The sequence below is a fragment of the Tyto alba genome, unplaced genomic scaffold (genome assembly GCF_018691265.1).
Source record: "Tyto alba isolate M040663 unplaced genomic scaffold, T.alba_DEE_v4.0 Super-Scaffold_10, whole genome shotgun sequence".
NCBI classification, from domain to species: domain Eukaryota; kingdom Metazoa; phylum Chordata; class Aves; order Strigiformes; family Tytonidae; genus Tyto; species Tyto alba.
The window spans coordinates 1,757,948-1,782,727 of NW_024881262.1; the positions used below are offsets into that span (position 1 = coordinate 1,757,948).

General features: G+C 42.2%; 1 protein-coding gene across 6 annotated transcripts in view; it reads right to left on the minus strand.

Moving 5' to 3' along the window:
* Positions 1-545: 545 nt before the first annotated feature.
* Positions 546-24,780, minus strand: part of PLCH1 (phospholipase C eta 1) — an 84,060-nt gene continuing 59,825 nt past the window's right edge. For 2 of the 6 annotated variants that reach the window (XM_042799704.1, XM_033000087.2), the window contains 14 exons: positions 22,796-22,903; positions 20,421-20,582; positions 17,612-17,683; positions 14,759-14,853; positions 13,952-14,052; positions 12,769-12,948; positions 12,565-12,672; positions 11,652-11,776; positions 11,121-11,205; positions 10,187-10,333; positions 9,725-9,804; positions 7,685-7,744; positions 6,843-7,203; positions 546-3,814 (listed from right to left, as the gene is read on the minus strand). In XM_042799704.1, the coding sequence (XP_042655638.1) occupies positions 1,695-3,814; positions 6,843-7,203; positions 7,685-7,744; positions 9,725-9,804; positions 10,187-10,333; positions 11,121-11,205; positions 11,652-11,776; positions 12,565-12,672; positions 12,769-12,948; positions 13,952-14,052; positions 14,759-14,853; positions 17,612-17,683; positions 20,421-20,582; positions 22,796-22,903 (3,804 nt within the window). In that variant the 3' untranslated portion in view covers positions 546-1,694. The remainder of the gene's footprint in view (positions 3,815-6,842; positions 7,204-7,684; positions 7,745-9,724; positions 9,805-10,186; positions 10,334-11,120; positions 11,206-11,651; positions 11,777-12,564; positions 12,673-12,768; positions 12,949-13,951; positions 14,053-14,758; positions 14,854-17,611; positions 17,684-20,420; positions 20,583-22,795; positions 22,904-24,780) is intronic. The other 4 variants (XM_042799736.1, XM_033000089.2, XM_042799710.1 and 1 more) reach the window with 3 other exon arrangements.

Genomic DNA, 24,780 nt, shown 5'->3' on the forward strand with positions numbered 1-24,780 from the left:
CTCCAGGCAAGTCGCGAGCTGAAGCCGCCTCTCTCCAAAAGCACTGCCCCGAGTTCCGACACTCCAAGGCACGGAGCTTCTGAGCTTCCCTGACGCTCGAGATGGCTTCAGTCGCACCTTCCGCATTGTATCACAGGCACCGAGACAGAAACGGGAAGCGTAAGGGATTTATCCAGTATCTGGTTCTGGTCCAGCACGGGAAAACGCTTTTTATCCAGACAAGACACTGTTCTCTCCCAGGTGATCGAACCAACAGCCAGTCGCCTCTATTAGACCCTTAGTGGAACAAAATGGGAATGTGCAGGCAGTTAGACATACTCAATAAACACTCCTTCCTATCCAGAAAAAAAGAAAAGGCTCAGCTGCAGATTTCTAGCTAAGAACCATGCAAAATGGCAGATTTTTTTTTTTCCCCTTTCTGAAACCTTACTGCAAGCTTATGACAAGCCAGATGTCTGCAATCACTAACTACTGTTAGTATAAGCATAATTGTATTTGCTGCAGTTTCAGTAAACGTGTAACCAAGTGCTTAAAAATCTATTTTAATGATGTTTTCAAGAATAATAATACTCTGCATTACAAAAGAAAGAGGTAAAAGGTATGTCTTTTACATATAAGAAAAACTTACAGCGAAGGCAAAGCATATCTTGAAACCAAAATAAAGCTATGTTGTTCCCTACAGGGAAGTTTCAGGTATCACTCAATTCACTTTCAGCATTCATAGAAAAAGATGAAGATGGACAGTCAAAATAGTTACTCTATCACGTCAGCTTTAAATATTCCACTGACTGTCAACAGTTTAGCAATAAAATTACAAATATACAGAAAACAGGTCTGCAACTGTACTGAAGCCACACACACAACCAATAGCAAAAATACAGAACAAAATATGCAGAAATTAAGGGGTTTCCATTCATAAATGCAGAATTACTCCCACATTCCACTCTGCCCTAAAATGAGCATTCAACATGGTGACCAAAAAGGAAGACAACTGTCATTATACTTCACAGAGCAGGCAGAGGACAAGCCTACACATTACTCACAAATTTAGACTAACCCTAATCCTACAAATTGTTTGCTGTAGAATCATAGCTCGTACACAGAAACATGTAAAACCCATATTAACAATTAAGTACAAGTCAGAGTGAAAACAGTGATGCTGATGGAGGGTCCCCATTGCGAGACTGCTGCTTGTTGGGCAGCATGATTCCCAGCTCAGCAGCCTAATCCCGAGGACATTACAACGAGAGAAAGCACTATGATTAGTAGAATTTGCATGAAAAGACCAAAAGTGATCACTAAGAATGTTTTTTTCCAAACAGCAGGATAGGACATTAGGAAAACAGAATACTATTGCATTCCCTGCAATATCAGGCTTTCGAGCACGGATGTGCCCGACTAAAAAAATGACATACAGTACAAATACAAAATGCTACAAATGCTTACTGCATGCAAATAGTCCCCAGACTGCTTCACTTTATAATTTCTAAAGCAAAGTAATACATACATAAGGATGGAGCACGGTTTGTATTTACATAAGATTTGACAGGAAAGGGCACATTAAATCATGACCAAATCACTTGCATGAAATTGGATTTCTAAATAATTTAAACCCTCAAAGCAGTATTTCTTGCTAAAAATCCTTCATTTCACTGAAATAGTTTGTAAACACCGAAGATGTACATTTATACAATCTACAGTCTCAGCAGGAAATAAATCTCAGGCTTGTCATCACTCCTGGGCTCCAGCTGCAGAACAGAATCGTGTGCACACAACGGGGCGCCGCAGCCGTAGCGCAGAGCTGCGCACGCCCCCTCCGGTATTCCTCGTCCCTCCGCGTCCTCCCCAGGGAAGCCGTTCAGGTACCTGGCTATGTACGAGCCCGTTGAATGCCTGTTGACAACGTGAGGAGATGCTGAAGGCTTGTTCCGAAGGACAACTCCCGCGACGCTACTCGTGGCAGAAGCTTTTTGCTTGCTGGCGGCCTCCTGCCTCTCCTTGGCACGGCTGGCTATATTGCGCACTCTGCTCTGGCTTCTGGATGAGAGTTTTCTGACCAGCGCCTTCGGGCAGTCTTCATCAATCTCCCTGGAGTAGAGCGTTTGGTGGCTGTCCTCCTGGTCCAGGGCCACCAGCTTCCTCAGCTGTTCCGTCAGAGCATCTGTAGAATGGGGTCTCATATTCTTCATAGCAGCAAGCTTCTTGTCTCTCATGCCTGATGAGATAAAGCTCCTGCTTATGTATTGATACTTACTTTCAAAATTGCAGGAAATATCCTCTGATGTCAAGTCACCGAGACTCTTGGATTTGCAAGGGCTAGTCTGCTTGATAGTGGTATGAGGTGGGAAAGCCAAAGCATTTTTGAGCACTGGTGCGTGTATGTTGAGCTGGGATCTCTTGGAGGTACACGTGATGTTTTTCTGCTTATCTGAATGATGATGATGATGATACAAAAACCCAACGTTTTCACATATTGGAAAAGGGAGTTGACTCCCTGCAGTCCTAAAGTTATCTGAGCAGTCCAGGGCAGCAGCACAGAGCTCAACAGTTGTGCTATTCCCAGAGGTCCTCTCACCGACACGCCCAGCGTCCTGCTTTTGCCTCAGTTTCAAAGGGGAAGCCAACTGGCTCATGTCTTCCCTTTTGTACTCACGTGCAGTTACCAAGAGATCTTGAGAATCCCCATCTACTTCTACAAGACTGCTGCCTTCTGAATTTTCACCAGTGAGAGGGTCAACAAGTGTCTCCTCAAAGATGAGGCTATTGGAACCAAAAGAACCGGCACACTCAGGAGCTTCCCAGCTTGCTCCACATCTCGTTCCACATTTTCTCTTGGGATTTGCATTTAGCAAAGAGAGAGGTGAAGGACAAGGAGAGCTAGGCGAGTTATTTTCTATACTGTTTAACTTTTTCTGGCAAACTAATTCACTGTGGGTCCTACATCCAGAAGCTGGTGTAAGAGTTGCCTCATGGGTAACTGTGTACACAGAATACTCTGCGGTCTCCGGGCTGGAGAACACAGTAGTATCTGGAGTTGAGAATAAGGGGCATTTGTTGGATTTTGTGGCAGTGAAGTTGTGCCTGCAGGGACTGTTAAGATCTGCATTAAGCATGTGTGGGGGTAGAGCACTCACACTGAAGGTCTGGCTGCTAGCGCCATCGAGGCTGGAGACCGTGGTGAGATCAGCTGGGTCATCTGCGGCCTCAAACTGCCCGATCAGAGCTGAGACAGCGCTATCCATTTCGCTCTCATTAGCTAAAGAAACTTCATCTATGAGGCGAGAAATGTCACTGTCTTCCATGGTTAAAGTGGAGTGCAAATCAGGAACATCGGAGCAAATGGCAGAAGCAATACCTGCCAAAGAAGGAGGTGCTGCAGTGCTTTTCTTGATGATGTCGTATTTGTGATTTTCCATCTCTACTTTTTGAGAAAGGGAAGTCCCCACAAGACTTATTTTCTCCTCTTTAGGCTCTTCTGTGTCGTCTTCCTTTTTCTTGTCTGCATAGATTTTGTCATTTGTTTTTTCTGTGGAAATTTCAAAATCAGAGCCCTGGCTTAGAGGGGCAGTTTCATCAGAAAGATTATTTTCCTGGCAACCTATGAGGTGATTTGTTCCAGCTACATCACTTGTAAAAACTAAATTTTCAGGTTGCTCCTGTAGAGGTGGCACTAGAGAGTCAACTGTAGTCTCCTTCTGGTCATTCTTCTTACATTGAGTTGCCAAATTTGAAGTATTTGCTGTTTTCTCAGAACATGTAAAAATAGATTCTTTCAAGATTGTTTCCTTCTCATTTGTATTGTCATCACTGTTGGCTAAATTAAATAAGAAACATATTAGTTGCATACATTATTGCGTTCTGTTTATTAACAACTATTTTGTCCTTAGACAGACAAATGGAGAACGCAAAATTAGGTACAATTGTGACAGAACTTAATCATGGGGTTGTGCAGGTTTAATACAAAATTATCTGTGATATGAATAAATGGAAAAATACAACTGCAGGCACTTCATTGAAACTTCCTTTGAATGTCTATTACATCAAGCACGTGATGTAATATTGGTTGCAAATAATGTTAATGAGGTACCATATCATAGCTTGCACATGGTATTACCTTCAGCTGTGTTCCTATTCAGATTTGTACTATAAAGAAGCATGGCAATAAAGACAGAACAAAACAGCTCTGTTAAAAAACATAATACTTTGAAACAAGATGCATGCTTAAAAGAGCTGAGTAAAAAGCAGCAAGTAGATGGACTCCAGATTGTATTTTACATGTAGTTATTGTAAAATGTTATAATTCAAAGATTCAATTTTTGATCTTCTACAAGCATACTGCATTCATGAGAGCAAGATTTTGAAGAATATGCATTAGAAATTTCCTCCACCAAATCTTCTTACTTGTCTTTATATGCCAAATCAGAGCTTCATGACTCGCTATTTTGGAGCTTTTAATTAAGCAGGGATTATAAAAGTAAGCTTGGCATGATACGTTCACTAGAAATCAGATAGCTTAGGAAGGAACAAGAGAAGCCCTGATCAGACTTAAACAGTGACTGACCCCCTCCCGGTAGAGTAAGAGATATTTTTAATGAACATGGCATTAAAAGCTGATCTCCAAAATCTGAAAAGTTCCCCAAGCCCTCTGGTGTTCCTACATAAGGATGAAGAGGTATACATTTCTTTGACTGGTAGATTTTTTTTCTCTATAAAGAACAGTGTAGAAAATGCGCTTGGCATAATTCCAATGGAGGCAGTAGCGGTATGTCCAGCTGTAGTATTTTAGCAAGGAAGAGCTCTGTTGGACAGCCAGTCTTTTCCGTTCTTGCTGGCACCCTGCAACAACGCACACTTCATCTGACCAGTACCTCCGTGATGGTGAAGCCACCTCCCAGTCTAAAACAGCTTACTTTCTGAGAATACCCAAGCCTGCTCCTGAATGTGCACAAGGCTGCCTTGTACCTCTTCCGTGATTCAAAGTAAGCACTTCCACAAAAAAAGGGCCCAGGGTGCTTTTCTGTATGTCCTCCACTAAGTCATGGATGGCCCTGCGGCACAGAGAAGGGGGAAGGTCCCTTGGGGTCGCAAGGACTCCGCCTGGAATTTCATCATCTTCATGTCTCATGTTCTTTCTATCTCAGGTAGCCAAGTCCTCCTCCGCAGGAGTTACAGAGCAAGCCTCACAGGGACAGACAGGATCTAGGCCTCTCAGAGTTACAACGGGCAGGATTCATTCCCCCTGACAGCTTTTTAGGTCGCCTCACCAGGGCCTGTGTTTTCTGCAAAGGTGGTTTTGCTACAAGTAATTGTGACTTCCCAAAAGTGTGGAAGTTTCTTCTAAAACAATTTTGTGGCTTTGCCTGTAGTTTCTTTCAGAAAAAAAAAAAAATATCCAAGCAATTATTGCATCTGTTGTGAAGAACAGCTGAGCTGTATCATCTTCACAGGCTTATCTAGAGGACCCTTCCATTTGAAATGCAGCACGTCAGAGTTAACTTCCTTTACTAGAAATATTCTTTTACCTGTCTACAGTTTCTTCTCAGAGTGGTAGAAAAAGAATTGGCTTGATTTTGCTTGCTGTTTCTCCCAAGTAACTTCTTGTACAAGGTGATGTGCAGATTACCTGTTTCTTTCAAAGCCACTAATACGGGCAAGTAGAACAAAGGTGGCCTAACACCATGTCCTTACCTGTGCCCGGCAGTTCTCCTATTCTGCGGTGGCCCCCGTGGCTGCTGGAAGCTGCTGCTCTATAGCTGACAATATTCAGAGCAGAGCAGCATTTCTGCCGGCCCCCTGGCCCAGAGGGGCTCTCGCTGTGCTCTCTGCATCTCACCAAAGCAGGCAGACCGTGTTTCTGGCTGTTCTGTGCCAGCCGAGGCAGAGCCCTGCGGGACCTCCTGCACGAACGCTGCGCTGCCAGAAGGGACCAGAGGCTGCGGATCTGGCCAGCCCTGCAGCCGCACGGGGACAGCCCGGGTGAGGGCACACGCTCTCCCCAAACAAACAAAAAACGGCCCCAAAAAGCAGTTTAGACACCCTCGACCAGGGCCGGGCTCAGGGCGGAGACAGCAGGCCTAATGAATTACAGCCACTGTATTCAAAGCTTCCTAGACTTACCTAAATATTGCAGTAAATCAATTATTAGGCAGGTCAAACACACTAAACTTTGCTGTAGTCATGGGAATAACTGCATTTCTAAACCGGGACTGTTAGTGCTTAATATACTCAGAAAGAAGCTATTTTAAGAATTAAATTGTATCGTGTATCAATAATATAAGGCCAAGGTTTTATCCTAACATATGCTTTCCATATAAATGAATCAAATTAAGTAACCTAGATTAAAAGGAGACCATCCAGACTGTTGAATACAAAGTTTGACCTACTTTTACCCTTGTAACATCTTGTTGAAAGTCTGCATTAGTCTTTACACACACTATTTCCAAAAACATATGCTGCACGCTGTTCTTCCCCCTTGGAAACAGGGAGAGAAAAGTCACCATGCCAGCAACTCTATTTCCATAAGGAAAGGGACGGCAGCAAACCAGAAACTGAGGAAGCATACGTGAAGGCTGGTTCTTAAATAACGGAACTTGGCAAGTGTCCTTTTAAGAGCACTTCCAGAAATTATTGTAATTCTTTTGGAGAGTGGACAGCTTTCCAGGATCTCATGTATCAAGCAGTTTAAGGAGCTGTTAAAATATTACAACCTTAAACATATGTAATTTTGCCCATTAACTCTTACTTGGGTTGAATAAAACTACTTGCACGCAGACCGCAGAACTAAGCCCTTCAGTAGCCTATTTCAACTTACTACATCAAAAGTAATTTTGGAAGCATCTTACCAGACGCATTTTCTTTTCCTTTGGCATCTTGGGCAGTTTCATCTTCTGGGCACGGCAGCCCTACAAGAAGATATTTGTCCACGGGCATAGAAGCAGGACGTGCTTGCGAACTCCGGCTCGTACGCCTTACAACTCCTTCTTTGTCTTTCAAGTCTATTGGTTCAGATGCACTGTCTTTAATTTCAGCAGCTTCCAGAAAACCCATCTTACTTTTCTTTCTACCTTTTGCTGGTGCACTGGCTGTGCGCCGGAGAATTCGATCGCCAATAGATCGCTTCCGTACATAGGGCCCGCTGGTTTCAGCAGAGCTGTGCTTAGGGTTCTTGTTAAACAACCCTCTGAGTCCTATCAGCTGCTTATTCTGAAAGGAAAGAGAATAACCACAGTTTCAAGTGAGTTCAGACTATCATATAATGAGTACAACGAAAAAAGCTGCTTTCAGAGTATTTATGAATGATGAAGACAAAGTTCAAAATGCAGCAAAGCAAAAATTCACACCAAGCAATTCACATCTACTCTGACCAAGGAACTATCAGCACAGGTCTCCATGAATTCATGCATGTCTCTACTTCTCCTCATTAGGATGGCAGCCCGACACAATTACAAGAGAAGCTTTCTCAAAGTCTCCTAATCAGAGATGACAAGACTGCAAGGAGTGTACTGCAGTGACAGGCTACACATTAACTTGGGGTTTTATGCACGGGCTTCATCAAAGCAATATTCAAATGTTTCAGAGTCTGAATGAAGAATGATGTAAGTTTGGTAGTTGCAGATCATGCGATTAGGAACCATTTGAAAAATCTGCGCCCAGCAAGTGCAAAGTGCATGCTAATGAAGTCTACCTTTGTGGCTCCTAGAAAGTGCAATATTGTGTAACTGGGATTGAGGATTAAAGGGCTCCACTGAAAGGCAAAAAAATGCAAATACATTTGGCTAATGTTTTCAAGACTGCGATACAAGCAAATACGGTAACACCACATCAGCTGTAAATATAACCCCTCTGCAGCAAATCATTCAAAACTATTTGTTAATCTGATGTCAGTCTCTCTCAAACTTGTCCAGATATCCTCATTTATATAAGGATGCAAATGTACATTCTGCCTTTGTTCATACATTAGAAACAATAATATAGCCTGTCATTAAGGCAAAGCATTGGATGAATAGACTGAGCAATACAGACATCAACTCTCAGTGGGTCTTTCCCCCCCGCCCCCTTCTTCTGTCTTCCTGTGAAGCTACTCTTTACTATTTTTCTTGGGTGCATTTCTTCTTTGAAGAGCACAGGAGCCAAGAGCAATCGCCAAACAGGCTCCACTACAGACTGTCACCAAACCCGTGTGTGATTTCACACGCCTACTCAGATGCGTACTGACCCGGGTATACCCTGCACACGCATTCCAAGCTCTTCACTTCTCTTTCCACCCCGATTTAGGAGTCACTAAGTCTACCTCGGAATGCTAAAAGCTTCTCTTTGTGCCCGGGACGTGCAGAGGCCCGGTGCGGTCGGTGCCGTTCGCCCCACCGCCGCGGCCCTGTCCCGCCTGGCGGGGGGGGAACGCTTGGGCAGGCGAGCACGGCGGGCCAGGGATGCCGAGCGCGAGGCAGCCGGCTGGGCGACTCGCAGGGCCATCACCGGATCCCTCCGGGATCTCACGGGTCAGTGAGGATACAGGCAGAGGAGTTAAGTGAGGATCTGGACTATGCCAACTCTCAGCCCCTACGCCTTGCCCGCGCTGTTTTCCATCTCTGGCCCACGGAGCTTTCCTTGGGTGCTCGCAGAACCGTGGGTTTACGTATTTGCCACGACACAGTCTGCATCCACTCCCAGAAAGACTGAGGGCTAACTCTTCTTTTCCACTTATACCCTTCATAAAGGTGGGAGTTTTTGTGTCTTTGTTTTTCTTTTTTTAATCATTACAAAGAGCTACTATTATATTTTAGAATCCTGTTGAACATGGCCTTAATTTCTTCGTGCTAGTTATCTCCAACGACCTCTCGTAAACTGCTCATGAAGGCAGCTGAAGCAGAAACACAGAGAAAAGGCAGGCACTGTGCTTTTACTTTCATTTTTAAAACGCTTTAAAATTAGTAATCTTGCAGAAAAACAAAATGTAGGCGCTAAAACCTAAAACTTTCAAAGCTTCGATTAGCTGCTAAAAATAGCTTGTCAAATACCACGTTCTGCTGCAGTTACTGTTCTCAAGATTTACTTCTAAAATAAAATTAGTTTAACGCACTGAAGAAATATACTTACTGTATCTAGACGTGATAATTGTTAGGTGCTAGCAGTAAGAACATTCATTAGTCTTAGCGTGTGTGTACTTGAGCAGCGGTATGTTAAGCTTTCCCTGCGGATCACCTGCAGGGAACCCCCCTCCTTGGGGCTCCATCCTGCCTCCCGAGCACTCCGACAGCAGCACGTCTGTGCTGTTACTGGGCTGTCTCCACTGGAGAGAGCCAAGTGTTTCACTGGACCCGGTGTGCTGTGAAGGGGTGCCCTGGCTCAGTGCTCCTCAGAGAAAACACTATGAATAAGGAATTGCATTTGGCTTCCTTGAGTGTGCTGACTCTTCGTAGTGTACGTAGATACTGATACGAGTATAAATGAAGACATCATGTTGAGGGCAACTGAGAATTAGACATTGGGCTTTTTCAGTGCTGTGGTATCTGAATAATTTGTTTAAACTTTATTACTGATCAGTGCCAGAGAGAGCTAGGCACTGCGAATCCAATGTACAAAATGCCATGAGCATAAGCTGTGAGAATCCTTTAGAAACCACACAAATCCTGCGAGGTTCTGCGGGATACTTAAATCTAATATAATCAGAAGAATTCAACCCCCCAAAAAGTCATAAAAGATGTAAATTTCCAGAAATGCCTACCTTTCCATATATCTCATTAATGGTTATATGAACAAATATGGATGCTTCTGTCAGTCCTTCCAAATACACATGCCGATAACCTAGTAAAAGAAAAGTATTGCACCACAAATAATCGGTTTGCATCTTACGCACAACTGGCAACGACTGTCTACAAAAGTGAAATATATACAGTAAGCCATCTTATGCCTTCAGTAAAACTTCTTATTTTACATTCTCACAGGTTTTCCAAGCCCCCCTAGTGCAAACTGCCTCCAAGTTATAAATAAGACACCAGTAGCAATTTCCAAAATTTCCTTCAAGTAACAGTGAATATACAACTCTAAGATACCAGCAGAATTGCCCAAGCTCATACACGAAGTCTCGGAGATATAACCATGTATCTTATGCTGATAGCCTCACCTTCAACTTTAAGTTCAAAGGTGTTGGTTCTTTAGCTAGATTTCTAAAACAAGCGGGACTAACCGGGCACAAGACTGCTAAAGGCCAGAGTTCTTTGTCCAACGAAGTCTCGCCCAATGGGATCATGGTCCCAAACAAGAAATCGCACCAAAGCTATTTCGGGCATGTGGATGGTAAAAGTGAGCGTTTCCTCCCAAACAGGATTAAACCCTGTAAAACAAACATAACAGAAATTTTGGAAACTAAGTCCGTAGCAAGCGGTAGCCTCCATTTTCATGAGGCCTAGCAAGAGGCCTAAGAAACAAGCAGACCAGACAGACAAATGAAAACTCATTACTTATTGCCCACCTAGATCCAGGCACTCTCAGTCTCCATTATGTAAGGAATTGTAATCAGAAGTGAGAGATCTGTCTCTTGGACCGCTTTTACAAACAAAATCATTCTGGTTGGGTAGCTGGCAGGGATGCCAAGGCAAGTTGCTGTTTTTCGGGACTATGGTAGGATAAAGATACACCAAAACAAACAGGAACTACCTCCTTTTTTCCCCCATGGTTTTGCAACTGCCTAGGAGAACTGATGGCCACCTCTCCTGCTGCAACAGGCTATCCCACTCTGCTATTCCTCTCCTTCCCACAAAGGCTGACGTGGCAGTGAAACTGCCTAGGATGTGATTTGTTTTCATTGCATTTGAAGTTATACTTGTATTTTATATACATTAAAAAATGTATATGTATTTGGAACTTCTGCATAAAGGAGATTTAAGAACAACTGGGGAGAAGGACGTTGCGGTTAACAGTTCTTGTTCTTCACCTCAAGCTTGTCTGTCTCCCCACCCCAGCAATTCTGTCTAGAAAACACAATTAATTTATTAAAATACAATCATTTGATTTCATTGGATAGGAAGCTTTTCAATTTAGAAAGTAATAACAGATATTGAATCATTTATAATTACTTAACATTTTACTCTAATAAGAGGAAATCAGCTAGATCATCTTACCATTGTCGTCAACCACCCTGGTCTGATCTCTACAGCAGTCAACTGGTAACCCAATAATTTCCACCTCAACAAAGGGATCTATTATCTATTTTTTAAAAACAAAGTATTTTAAACACAAGCCAACGATACAAGCGAAGGTGAATTTTTAAGAAAAATTAATGCAGAGAGTTACTTTAAATTCATATGAGAACTCAAAACCATTCGATTCACATGACTTGTCAAGCAGCACAATCATGAGAAACGGCTTCGTGAAATCTAAGTTCATACATGGTTTTTAGTCTCAAGAGCTGCGACCAGCTGTGACTAATTTTCAAAACAGTGAAGTCACTCTCAAAATACAAACCAAATCAGTTCTTAAACATCACGTGCAGGACACAGACTCTGTGGGAAAACGTAGTATTTAATGACCAAAATCTTGACAGTATCTGAAATTTACTGGTGTATTTAAATAAGGAGAAAGTTTGAGTCACATGCTGCCATGTCACTCCAGGACCTCTCGTGGAAGCATCTGTTGGCATCAGAGTATCTTACCTCTCCTCTGTCTCCTAACATTGAGTCAGGAGGCTTTGGTAGCTGCTGTCCACTGATGATTTTCAGAATAAGCTGCTTTTTAGGGCTGGCAGGAAGAGGATCAGCAGAGTAGGGGTTGAACGTGCCTAAAAGATGGCAAGGAATGAGAAGTGTAAGGAAAAAGCTATACACAATAAATACTGTCCCCCAGAATGCATACATATAGCCAAAATTCAGTCATAAGCAAGTAACTTAGAGAGTATGGAGCAGCTGTTGATTGATTTAAAAATCCATTCCACTTTCTTACAACCTTTTCTGAGCTGAGCAGCTCTTGTTTATATGATTACAAGACAGAAAGGACCCCTCTAATAGGAGGGTTTTGCAACCCTCCTTTGAAAGAAACTTTCTCCTGTAAAGTAGTAGCTTCAAAAAAAAAAACAAACCAAACAGTAATTAGATCCCAATCAGATCCCAAATTCCAAAATTCCGGAAGGATTGTCATTGCATAACATTGAAAACCACAGCTCCTATTCTAACAGCGTTTTGAGGACTGAACCAGATCCTTTTAAAGGAAAAAAAAAAAAAAAAAAAATATTTCCACTGACTTGCTTGAGAGCTGGACAAAGTCCTGGATACTTGGTCCTGGGCCACGGCATATCTTTTTCTACTTTCTTGCAGCTGGCTATCCTAGGACTGCCTTTTCTTTTTGTAAACACATATTAATAAGATGGTGCCCTCAAAATATATCTAGAACAACAGCAAGAGACTGCATGCTAATACTTACACAGTCTAAGAGTTATGAATGTATGGAAATATGAAAGATTCTATATATGTTCTTTCTTGCTTCTCTTCCTTGTGTCTTCACAACTTCACCACGAAGATCCTTTCTGAAAGGCTTGACACTTACAGTAATAAATGTACAGTGGGACATTACCTTTGCACATCTGCTGAGGTTTGAGGACATAACCACAGTTGCCGTTTACCCTAAATTTTGCTTCATTTAATTGCATCACACGTCCCTCAGACTGGTAGTTTAGTGCCACTGTTGAAAGAGAAAACTCAGGTGTCACTGATTAAGATAATGTTTACTTACCACATACACAAGAACCCGGAAGTGAACTTTTCATGCAACACCTACCTAACTGGCAACCAACATTCCAGTAAGGTAAAGGATTGAAATTGCTGGAGTCAATCCGATAGGCTGATGGATAGACCCTTGTAAGCTGCTTCTGGTTGTAAAGCATAAACTGTTCGGCCTTCTGCTGCACTGCTTGGTGGGCTCTTGTTTCACTGAACGATAGCACATTCCCCGTTGACCCTGTGTGTACGGTTAAATCAACAAACAAGTTGTAAAACAAACCCAGGAGACAGGGCCTGAACTCAGACCTCAGTTGCGTCGGTATTAATCAAGGGGAACAGGATATTTAGTCCAAAGCTACGACGATAGATTGCCTTGTCATATGCAAATCACGTGCACTGCATAACTGAAGGGCACCAGTTCCCCTTTCTGGGACGATCTTTTGTTCTACCCTCACGTTCCCAGACTTAAAAGGAAAGCCAAGCAAGAGCTCAAGCTCAACCCCAGACATGATTGCTACGAAGAATCTATAGAAGAACCTACTAATGGGAGCCTGATCAAAACCGTCTTACCGAAGAGCTTACAGCCAGGGGAAATTTCTGGTTTTGTAGGATTTCTTCAAAAGACTTCAAAAAGACTTCAAAAGACAAAAAGACTGTTTTTGTAGGATTTCTTGGACTCTTCCTCCACAGTGCTTTCACTCTTCCTTAATTTCTCCCGTTAAATTCAGAACTAATTTTATAGTAATAACAGACTTTGATACGCAGTTTGTTCATGTACATTTGGTGACCTTTCCCACAAATTCCTCTGCAACGTTCTCAATTTCCATTTTGCCCCTAACATGTTTAGTGAAGCAACAGCACACTTTCTGAACAGGGATCACATCTATTTATCACAATTCAAAATCTATCACATTACTGAATGCTACTTAAAATTGATAAAATTAAAAGATGATGACAAACTCTGTGAAAACAGGAAAGCGTTCTCCTGAAAAAGCCTCACTTTTAAAATTGCTGTTAAAACATGAATGTCCTAAGAAACCACGGGAAAGGATATTTCCTAGGAAAGAGAAAGCTGGTGCTTTGCTCTTTCCCCATAGTTAAGCAAAAGGAACAGATACCTAACTACTCTGCTTTTAAAACATCTTTGAAAAACAAGGGAAACATTGAGAATTCAGGCATGTTTTCTATCCAAATCAAGAAGTTGAAAAAGGCATGTGTACAGCTTGGGCCAGCAGCCTTACCGTCATCTACGATATCCTGGGCTGCCACAGAGTTCGTGTACACCACCAGGTCAGACAGGGCTCGGCACAGCTTCACCGTTTTCCTCCGACGAGCCAGTCTGCTGAGTTAGATTTAACATATAAAACAAATCGGGAATTTTTCAATATTTAAAGCGTATTTCAATCCCCCCCATCTGTTCTTTTCATCAATAAGGAAATGAACAGCTGTGAACAGGGAACCGCGTGTGGCAAACCTCCTGACAGAGGGCTCCAAGATGACTGTTCCCCTTGCACCTCTAGAGTCACACTTACACAAACAAAATTTTTCATTTAAAACATAATGAAATAGCTGTGCCGTGGCTCTTCTCAACAAAATAAGGCAGACAGATTTGAGCTGTATATGAAAATGGAGCATTTCAGTGACAACAAATGCATTCTCAATGGCACTTTTCTGATTGCTTTTTCTTTACATTCTCAGATGTAATAAAGTTGGCTGGGCTGCCATGGAGCCTCATTTAGCCTAAACAGTTTTCTTTGAGCACTATTTACAGCATGCCAAATGTAGATTGGCATTTTTCCATTAGAAGAGTACTCCTATCACACCTCTTTCCAGTTTAAGGGTAATTGCTATTTGCAAGCTATGAAAACCTACACAATCAAAATACCAGGCTACAGCAGTCACAGCAAAACATAACCCCAACAGCAGTGCCATAAACGGCCTGCTCTTAAGAACAGACTTCCCTGAGGCAACGACATATAAATATCGACAGTAGTAAACATGCCTCTAGCTTTAACTGAGCTGTAAAACAACAGTGATTCATAGCTCACCTGTGGAGTTGCCCCGTTTCCTTCCCAGAAGAGTTTTGCTGGCTTTCTTCATCGTCTGATGCACTGTGGTATTTGGACGCTGCCTTCACAGCTTTCTGTTGGGGAAAGAATCAAGCACAGCTGTGTCAGTTAATGGGGTGGTTCTGTAAACTCACATTACTGCAATTAATGTCAGGTGGCGGGTGAGCTGCAGCAGGTTTGCAGCACAGGACCTGTGTCCTCCAAGGACACAGAATGACCCCTGGGGGTTTCACAGCAGAAAACCCCGGGGTGGTACGTCCGTGCAGGCAGAGAAGGAAAGGCAACACAAAGCAGCTGTGCCCTGATCTCGCTCCATCTGACCGCAAGGATCCAAGCCTGCAGCCACGGAGCAGGTTTATCTGCTGCCCAGCAGACAAGTCCAAGCCTGGAGAAAATGATTTCTGCAAACTGGCCAATCCATTGCAGGCCACTGGGTAATGTGCAGCTTCCCTCCCTGCTCCCTCCTGAGGAGAGGGGACAACACTGCTCCACTGTCTCCCGTACATGGGGCACTGGTCCTGCTGAAATTCTAATGGATCGTATCATATTTAACAAACAGTAACAGACAATAGGGTCTAAATGTACAGTGCATTGCTTCCACCTACCTATGCTTCCTCCCCAGTTTAGAAAATTTAACAAATTAATTCATGAAGTCAGGAAAGAGTCTGGGCAAAATTTTCAAGCATCATTTTTCTGCTGCCTTTCGAGCCACACATAAAGCACTGAAGTTGTTCTGAATTATTACAGTATACAGTAAAGAAAATAGCTATGATAACAAGATTAACATCTCAAAAGCACCTTTTCTCCTTATGCACCTATTTTTTAACACAGCTTCCAATTTTAACAACATCCCATCTTTCATAACATTAACTACAGCTTCAAGTGAGAGTTTCTCTAGTTCCCTTCTCATCAAGAGGTGACTAATATATAACAGAGCTCCTTACCCTTTTGCTCACATGGGTAATTGAACACGGATTTTTTTTTTTTTTTCCCTGCTGTGATACATCAATAATGTACATAATTTAGTCTCTGCATTTAGTGCTGAAATAAAGTTGACTCTATTGGAAGTAATATGCATGGTTCAGTTTTGTAATCTGAAAGTCTGCACTGGGGATGTTTCCTGCAGTTAACTTGCAGGAATCACCAGCATTAGTGTCTTTTTCCCTTCACTGGCAGTTTTTAAAGAGTTTGTACATGGATACATTTGGCACAAGAGCTGGATGAAAACATCACAAGTCAATATCCTTGGGTTGATAATTCTGTACCTGCAAAAGTATTAATAGTGACTATCCTTCCCAGGCATCCCCTTAGCTGGAAAGGCATAAGGGGGAAGTTACTGGATATCCCTGTTGCCTCAGTCTACAATACAATCATTATCTTAAATTTTAAAAAGAAAAAAAATCTATATAGACTCTTATTTTTTTCAGCAGAGATGAAATGAATGGGCTTCCCAACCTGCTGGGTCCATTAGGATAACTGTAACCAGCAGTTTTCAGTGGCTGACTTTTGTCTGTGACATCTCATTCCACAGCATTTGTTTTTCCATCAGCAAGCACAGGTCACAGCGTGAAGTGTCCACTATCATGCACAACAGGTACTTGCAGATCTCAACACACTCTGAGTGAATAATGTGCACTTAGCTAAAGCAGCTGAGAGAACTATGACCACTTAAAACTGATGTAAGCTTGTAAACGAAGTATAAATATGTGTCCTGGTATTGTCTGCCTAGAGAATTTTTGATGGCTCCTAGCTGGCTTCAGGGCAGATGAGCTGGTGGCTGATTGAGTTCTAGGAAGTATTTCTTAATTGCTGTTTTTCCTACACGGCTGCTCACGTTATCAATTAGAGCGTGCTCCCTGCTCGGCTGCAGCTTTCACCACAGACAGTGCTGAAGAGGAATAGCGGCGTCGGGCAGAGGCGGCCGCCGGGGGCCAGTGACTCGGCCGCAAACCTGCCGCAAGCCCCTCTCACGACCAGCCTCTCTGCTGATTTACTTGGTATCTGCTAACTGACTCCAGGAGGAAGGAAGCTTTCAGTTGAATCAGCTCATGCTGAGGCTACTTGTTCAATAAATCCCCGCCTCGAGGCACCGTGGGAGTGTGGGAATAGGGTGACAGGAACACATTTGTTAAGATATAGGGATGGCAGGAGACATGGGCACTGTCCCTTTTGGTGGCTGCTCTGTCCAGCTGTAAGGTGAAACCTCACGCTCATTTGAATTATATCAGCTCTTGCTTGGTTCAATAGCTGCCACAGTGAAGGCCCAGTGAAGCAGACAATTTGACCTAGCAGCTACACAAACATATAAATACTATATGCAAAACCATGAAGAGAACAGAACACATTTTTACAAAGGAGGAGCCTGGAGCCCGAACGCAGTCACGGCAGTCCCTTAAAGCAAGCAGAAAGACAGGAACAGCACCCTGTGCGTGGCACAGCTCGGTGTGTAACGGAGCAGAACCGGACCCGGAATAAAACAAATGTTGTCAGCTGGGTGGCCAGAGGTCTGGAAAACACGAATACGCCCCAGCATTTGTCTACACTGCTCTGCTGCAGGTTTGATCAGAAAATTGGCAGTTCCCCATCACTAGTAATGATAATCCTTATGGTCAGGCGAGATTTTTTTTTTTTTGAGTTTGCGTGATCATCTTTAAAGGGTTCTCTATACTGCTAGCAGCTAATATTCTTCTGAACAGCACACTAAATGTAATCACATAGTATTTCCACACCACCCCCATACACACCAGGCTTGCTCAGGCAATAAAACATACCCAGGGCCTCTAGAATGCTGTCAGACCTGGAACAGCAAACTGAGCCTCTCACTTTACTTACTTTGTGTTTAACGAAGTTGCCCATGAGCGATCGACTATGAGACTTTTTTCCACTTTCTTTTGTGTCCAAGTTCTGTGTAGAGAAAGCGCAATAAAGAGTGTAACTATATACTTTCAGAAGTATCTTTAAAGAGTCTGCTACAGTCTCTAAAAGACAGTTTCAACCTATTGTAAGTTCTCATATGTCACTCACGCACTATTAGAAAAGTACAGTGATTGCAAGTAAGAATAGAAGTGAGTTGAAGTCTAAACACAACATACTGATCTGTGAATACAAACTGAAATCCAAAATCTCATCACAGGACTTTTCTAATTTCTTTATACACTTGATAGCTTAGTAATCCTCTAACACTGAAGAAAAATAACAACATTAACACTCATGACACCAACCAACCACATAGAAAAAACAGTCCAGCAAAACCAGGCAAGCAACAACAAAACACATTTGAAAGTGTACTTGAAAATGGCCACAAAGGAAAAGGGGGGGCAGGGAAATAAAAATCTCCTAATAGATAAATGTGGACTTCTCACAGGCAGCCTGAAGTCAGAGTTTCACATTTATAGCCATACCCCTGGACATCAGTTTGATAATGCCTGGCTGCATCTAGCTTTTTTTTTTTTGGGGGGTCAGAAAAGCACATCCCTTCATCTTCTAAAGAGCGAAACAGAGACCTAAAGGTGCTGAACAACATTCCTCCAGTGTTTCAGCAAGTCCTATGAACTCCAGTTCAGTGCCGAGTTGGGATTAATTTCTGGCTATCATAACAATAAGGGCTCTAGATGGTCTCTTCAGGTCCAAGAAAGTCAATAACTTCTGTATCTGCATTCAAAGATTTGTTCCCAGCTCAGGCTGAAAGTCTCTCTAAGACGTAGAAGGAAAACCTAGCAGATGAAGTACTTGTCAGTACTTTTCTCCCTCAGATAAGAGTGAGATTTGACAGTTTCAACAGAAAATCCAAAATAGTATCAGGCCTGACTAACAGTACCAGACACATTGCCTCCCTCCCTTACGCCCGCCCCCCCCCAAAAACCCATTTGATAATTACGGGAGATCAGTATATAAACTTGCATTGTCAATGCCTTTTTTTTTTTTTTAATAAATAAAAGCAAGTCTTTGGAAAAATGAAAGGCACATCAGTAATGAACTACAGGAAAATGACATTTGATCAGCAAAAAAAGGCATCTCTTTCTGCTACATCAATTACATAGTAAGGACTAGAAAAGAACTTACCACCACCACCAACCCTAGCTATGAGTTACAGAATTACCAAACCAGCACAACCTTTAACCATTTAGTTTTCTGCCATCTAGGTCAACAGCAGTTATAAATTAATCTTCCAGTTGTTTTAACTTATTATTACTAATTGTTTAGTTCTGTGTGGCTTTAGGACCCTTGAAAACAACGGTCACATACAATCAGTCTTCACACAGGACTGCTGCAGCAAGGGAGGACGACCTCTAAATGTCCCTTAATAATTTCAAATCACTCAGAAAATTCTATTACTTAATATTATTACCTGACAGATGTTTGAATAACACATTTGCATTGCTGAAGTATTTTCAGTATTCTGGTCACATCAGTGACATGTAATGGGTAATCTCAGGCATCATATCCAACACCTGATGGAAATTTGCATTCTTTAAACAAAACTTCCTATCCCCTCAAATGCTATCTAGGGGCCAATAACCTTCCAGCTACCGGAGAACACACCTAATGCAATTATTCTATGACAAAATAATATTGAAATGGCTCCTATCTGATCAGCTGTATTAACATGGGGAGTTTGCTCTCTGAAATCCCACTTTCCTGACCTCCCGAAGGGCAAAGGGAACAGGCAGGCTGACTGTTCTCACACTGCAAAGCCACAATCAGGAAATAACCCTCCCCTGCCCGCTCAGGTGGCCCCGTCCCTCGCATCCATCCGTGCAGCCTCTGCCCACCACAGCACAGCTTTCACCGGACGTCTCGAGCATCAGCACAAGCTGAGTATGTTTCCTGTAGTCAAGCTGGCTTCTGGCAAAAGTCTCATGGGTCCAGCCTCGGAGAAAGAGATTGACAGGAACTACACAAACCCTACGGAGCGGGAAGCCGTGCAGAACACAGAGCTGCAAGTACTTGACCTTTAAGGCTATACCGGTTACAGAGTAGGCACATCCCCCACGGAACAATTTATTCTGTATTTAATGTAACTGGGGTTTGCATCCAGTCGAGGTGAAAGTATGGTAACAGTGGATTGAAGGTACTGTTTATTGATGTACTCAAAACTCCATTTTATTGTTTTACAAAAATAGCTTGAGATCAAAAGGGAAAAGAAACATACCGTTCCTGATCTAAAAGAGCCTGAAAAGACAGTCACGAAAAAACAAAACCTTGCTTGGGGCAGTAAAAGCACAATCCTGTTTTAGTACTGTACAAAACAGCCATCAGCATTACAGGCAGACACCACTTTTGGCTATCATGGCCAGTCTTAATAGAACTAAGGCAGTAGAAGAAGGATCTTTCCCCAATAGCCTAGACACAAACCAGATCGCTTGACACATGCCTGCAATATTGGTACTTACTGAACTAGTCGCTTCCAAGTTTTACAAGGAATAAACCAGATTAGAACACATTGAAACAACATGCTCTTCACATCTGACCATTCAAATTCTCCTGTTAGAAATTTTCCTGAAAGTTCCAAATTTTCATTTTGGATAAAACAAAGTCTCAGAAGTTTGTTCATAAGTTATCAACTTTCTCAACTGAAAAGTGTGCAATACACATTGCACTAATATTCAACAGAGCATGCAAAGGGGAAAAACCCGTATACCTGCTTCAGGTTAACATTTAAACCCTCATGAGTTGCCTTTAGCAGGGCTCTCACAGTGAAGCTGTCAGGATCTTCTTTGTCTCTTATTTGGGATTCTTTTATCAGAGATTCCAGTTTTGTTCTTATAAAAGATTCCACCTGGTGCTCAGTTGCACCATTACTCTGAAAGACATTAAGAAATCCAGTTAAAGTAGATTATGTCCGTCTCTTCTGGGACAGCCTGAGGGAGCATTACACACGCTCCAGGCCACACAGCGCTCCCAACATTTCCTTTCTCTGTGCGAGAAAAAGCTTCTTGCATAATCCTGCCCAATTGTGCCTTTTCTATGGGGTCTTTTACTGCCATTTCCATTTGCCTTTTTCTCGTTGGTTAGTCCTTCCACCACAACTTACACGGCCCCACCAAAGCACAGTGCACCACGCCGATGACCCCAGAACCTGGCCCTGGTCGTAGCTCTCTGTTTCAGAACCGTACAAGTCTGAGCTTCTCGTTCAGAAGACGGCATGAATTCTCAGCTAATGCACTTACACACTTCCTCCAAAATGTCAAACCACCTAAGCATCATTAGATTCCTGCTCCAAAGGGGAAGAAAGAGGAAGCAATTACCGTTAACAACAGTCACATGGACTATACAGACACAAACCGGTTGCTTAAAGGCGCTTAAAATAACGGATCCTACAGAACAGTGAGCACCAAGCATCCTCTGTCCCTGGGGTGTGAGAGCTCTCCTGAGTCAGGAGAGGAAAACAACTGTTTTGTCCTAACATGTTCCATTTCTAGCCCTCAAAAGACATACTGTGTTTTGCATTGGCTTTAAGGGTCTTTCTGTTAAAAAAAAGCATCATCTCATCAGAAGTGCTCAAGCCACGCTAGTAAAGCACACATGGATCACACAGGCTGTTCCTACTGAACAGCACGGGCCAACAAATCGGGCACTACATTGGTTTCAGAGCTGGTTGAGCAACCTCATCACACCTTATTATACCTATAATGAGAGTTATGTTCATTCAATATATAATTTTCCCTGAACGTAAACCTGCAGAAGTTTGTACCTGCACTTAAACCCAATCATCTTCCTAAAGATTTATGGGATTGGGAGTCTTCAAGCTTCCCCAGAAAATAATTAATACAAAATATTTCCAATTCTGTAGTAAACACTAACAGAAATATAACATTCCCAGTCACTGAGCAAGCTGATTTTATCCTATGCTTCAAACATTTCCTGCAAGGCTGTACTTCTGTATGAGACTGTCTTGTGGAATATATGGGCTGAATGACATCCAAGTGCAATCTAACCTTTAAATAATTAAGAAATTAATTCATCATTATTTTTTTCCAGTAGCTTAGAGGGGGGCTGTTTATCCAAGGGAGGGATTAAATCAGCCCTTCTGTGTGGTGCACATGAATAAAGATGTTGCTGACACTAGCATTTTAGCAGCAGCAGGGTAGGGGAAGAACAGGCACAAACATACACTTCCTCTGAACCGGTTCTGATGGGGACTTCTGTTACCTGTAAAGCAAATCCCAAGTTACTCTGAAAATCCTTCACTTGCTAATAGCAGGCATAAATGATACAGGTGAATTAAACCCTCAATAAGTAAATAAAAACCAGTTAGTGAGACCTACAGATAGGTGTTTCTGTGTGGCAACGAGGCAAACTCACTGGGCTATGTTCAAAAGTAGAGATAAGCATTAGACTCCCTAAATATTAAATTGAATTTGATCTATTCTTTCTTCATCTCCCTATGCAGTATTTTCTTTGTTCAAAAGTTTTAACTGGTAAAGCAAGGCTGCCTCCTGACTAGGAAAAAAATCCCAAACACCTGCTGGATAATGGGTATTAGCATTGCACATCAGTTTCTCTTTGTAGCAAAAAAAAATGTGCTAATAAAAATAAATGAGGAATTAATAAATAAAGGGAACAAAGCAATCTTCAGTGTCAAAAAAACAAAAAACAGAAGGATTGAAAATAAAAATGTTTCACACCTCAAATTTGTTTAATTTAGATGAAAATTATGAAAGGAGACACACAATAATCGTGTAGCAATTCCATCATGCCGTTGCTTTGAGTACTTCACATTTGTATCTGAAAAAAAGCCTAGCATGCTTATAGTGCTGGCATCAATACTTTCAGTCTTTCATACCCAAAGTACTTAAATGTGTTATTTACAGGATTTAAAAGACAAAGCATGCATTTCTGAACAATGTCATTCCGTATCTAAACATGGAATTATATAACTTCTGTATCTTGAGGGCCTGACTTAGAAATCAAAGCTAAAAACTCTAATCTGCTAACAACTGTAAGCAGGATTACGGAGGATGCATGTGAGACATGTAGACGTAGCAGTTCTGGGAACTGTGTACATGCACATACATAGCAGGGCTTTAATTTGCAGTCGTCTTCAATTTCATCAGCGCTATCCTCATCTGAAACTTCTCCTTCCTCAGCATCTGCTCCAAGACTGTATGGCAACTTTTTACCCTAAAAGGAGGAAAAAATATTCACAATAAATGCACACATAGTCAGTGTTATTGAGTGCAAAGACCAGAGTATCCCATTCCTCAACTCTTCCTTATGTAAACTGTGACCGGAGTTTAGAATTTGTTTTCAGAGAGTCTCATGCAAACTGGTTCAAGGACAGAGATTATCACAGGTGATAATTTAAGTATTTCTGGAAAAGTTTGTTCCCAACAGATCTTTGCAAGCTCTGTCAAAAAAAGCATACCACCTGCGGCATCCATCTCTGGAGCAAGCCAGCAAGTGCCCAAAAGATTTTTTTTTTTTTTTTTAGTTGACTCTCAGATATTTCAGGCTTACCCCTAGCAAGCAGACTGTTGTATGTTTAAAATAAAACTCTAAAAATCAGAAGCTGAGATGTTTTTATAGGCTCTTCATCAGAACGGAAAATGCAGACACAAAAGAACTCACTGCAAGCATCCATCAACATGAAGAAAGCAGCAAAGCCTATTTTAATATTGCATGCTCATGCAAGAGTGTAGTCAGCAACCCAAAATTAGCTGCTAATCCAGTACTGTGAATGTCATATACCTACATTAGAAAGGAACTATAATTCCATGTCTAGTTGCCAACATCTGATTAGAGTGGTGAGCATCAAACAGAGGTTAGTGGCTACTACTGGTAAAAAAAAAAAAAATAACAAAAACGAGGCTCCAGCAGATTAATTATCCTTTTTAGAGCATTCATAGTTATACTTCCTGTATGATCACTTAGAGGGAAGCCCAATCTCAGAACCTTAGAACTGTTGGCTGCGGGACCTCTGAAGGCTCCAGTCCGATCTCCCACTAAGGGGGGATCACCCCCAGCTCTAGGTGAGCTTCGCTTAGCCGAGTCTTGCCAACTTTCAAGGCTGGAGACTCCCCCAACCTCCTGGCAGCCTCTTTCCACGCTGCACTACCCGCAGCTGAAAAAGCTTCTCCTGCCATCCAGTCTGCACCTCCCAAGCTGTATCTCCTGGCCGCTGCCTCTTGCTTTATCATCTGCTACTTAATAAGTCACCTATTAAACTTCTGTGTTATTATTTCTGGGTCTTCCTCACTGATTGCAGGAATGTTCGCAGTCTACCTGCGGCATCAGTGGCAGGGGAACACAAGAATTACGCTCAGATTTCTGCGTAAATGAAGATGATTCATTTATAGACTGCATTTTGAAATGAATAATGCTGCCCCGCTAACGAGTGGGTCAAATTTATACTGGCTTGAATCCATGAGTATTATTAGAGTTACTCTTTATATACACACGAGCAAGATGAAAATTATGCCATTACTTAAAATTGTTTGGCTAATGAATCAATACTGCCTTTCAAAGGAAAATTTATAAAACAGAGCAAAAATAATAGCAAGAAGATGAAAAACTGGCTTACTTCTCAACAAGACGCCAATTCCTAAATATGATTTTATCTTTTCCAGCAGGGCTGCTTAAATTGAGCAGGAGACGGGAGACAGGGCTTTGTGAGCAGATACTGTGATGCTTAAAATAGTATTCCTCATTCTGCAAATGTTAGCTCAGCTCCACACTGTTCTGTAGCTGCTCACAGGGTTTCAGCACTCTCAGCCAAAGAATCAGACTAGAGTTACAGACTCAAATGTGTTAGGAAGGCCAGCTCAAAAGCTCGTGTAAGAACAGCACAGTACCAAACCCCTCCTGCCTTTTGGGCATTGACATGATATTTCAAGCCAGGTTTGCCACCTTTTGTCACCTGACTGGCATCACATACCATTTTGTTTGACTCTCTAAAACACCAACACTACGTGCTTGCTTAGTTCATTAACTACCAGTTACACAAGAAAACTGATTCAGTGAAATCCAACATCCAGTTGAGCACTCAGACGCTTTCTAAT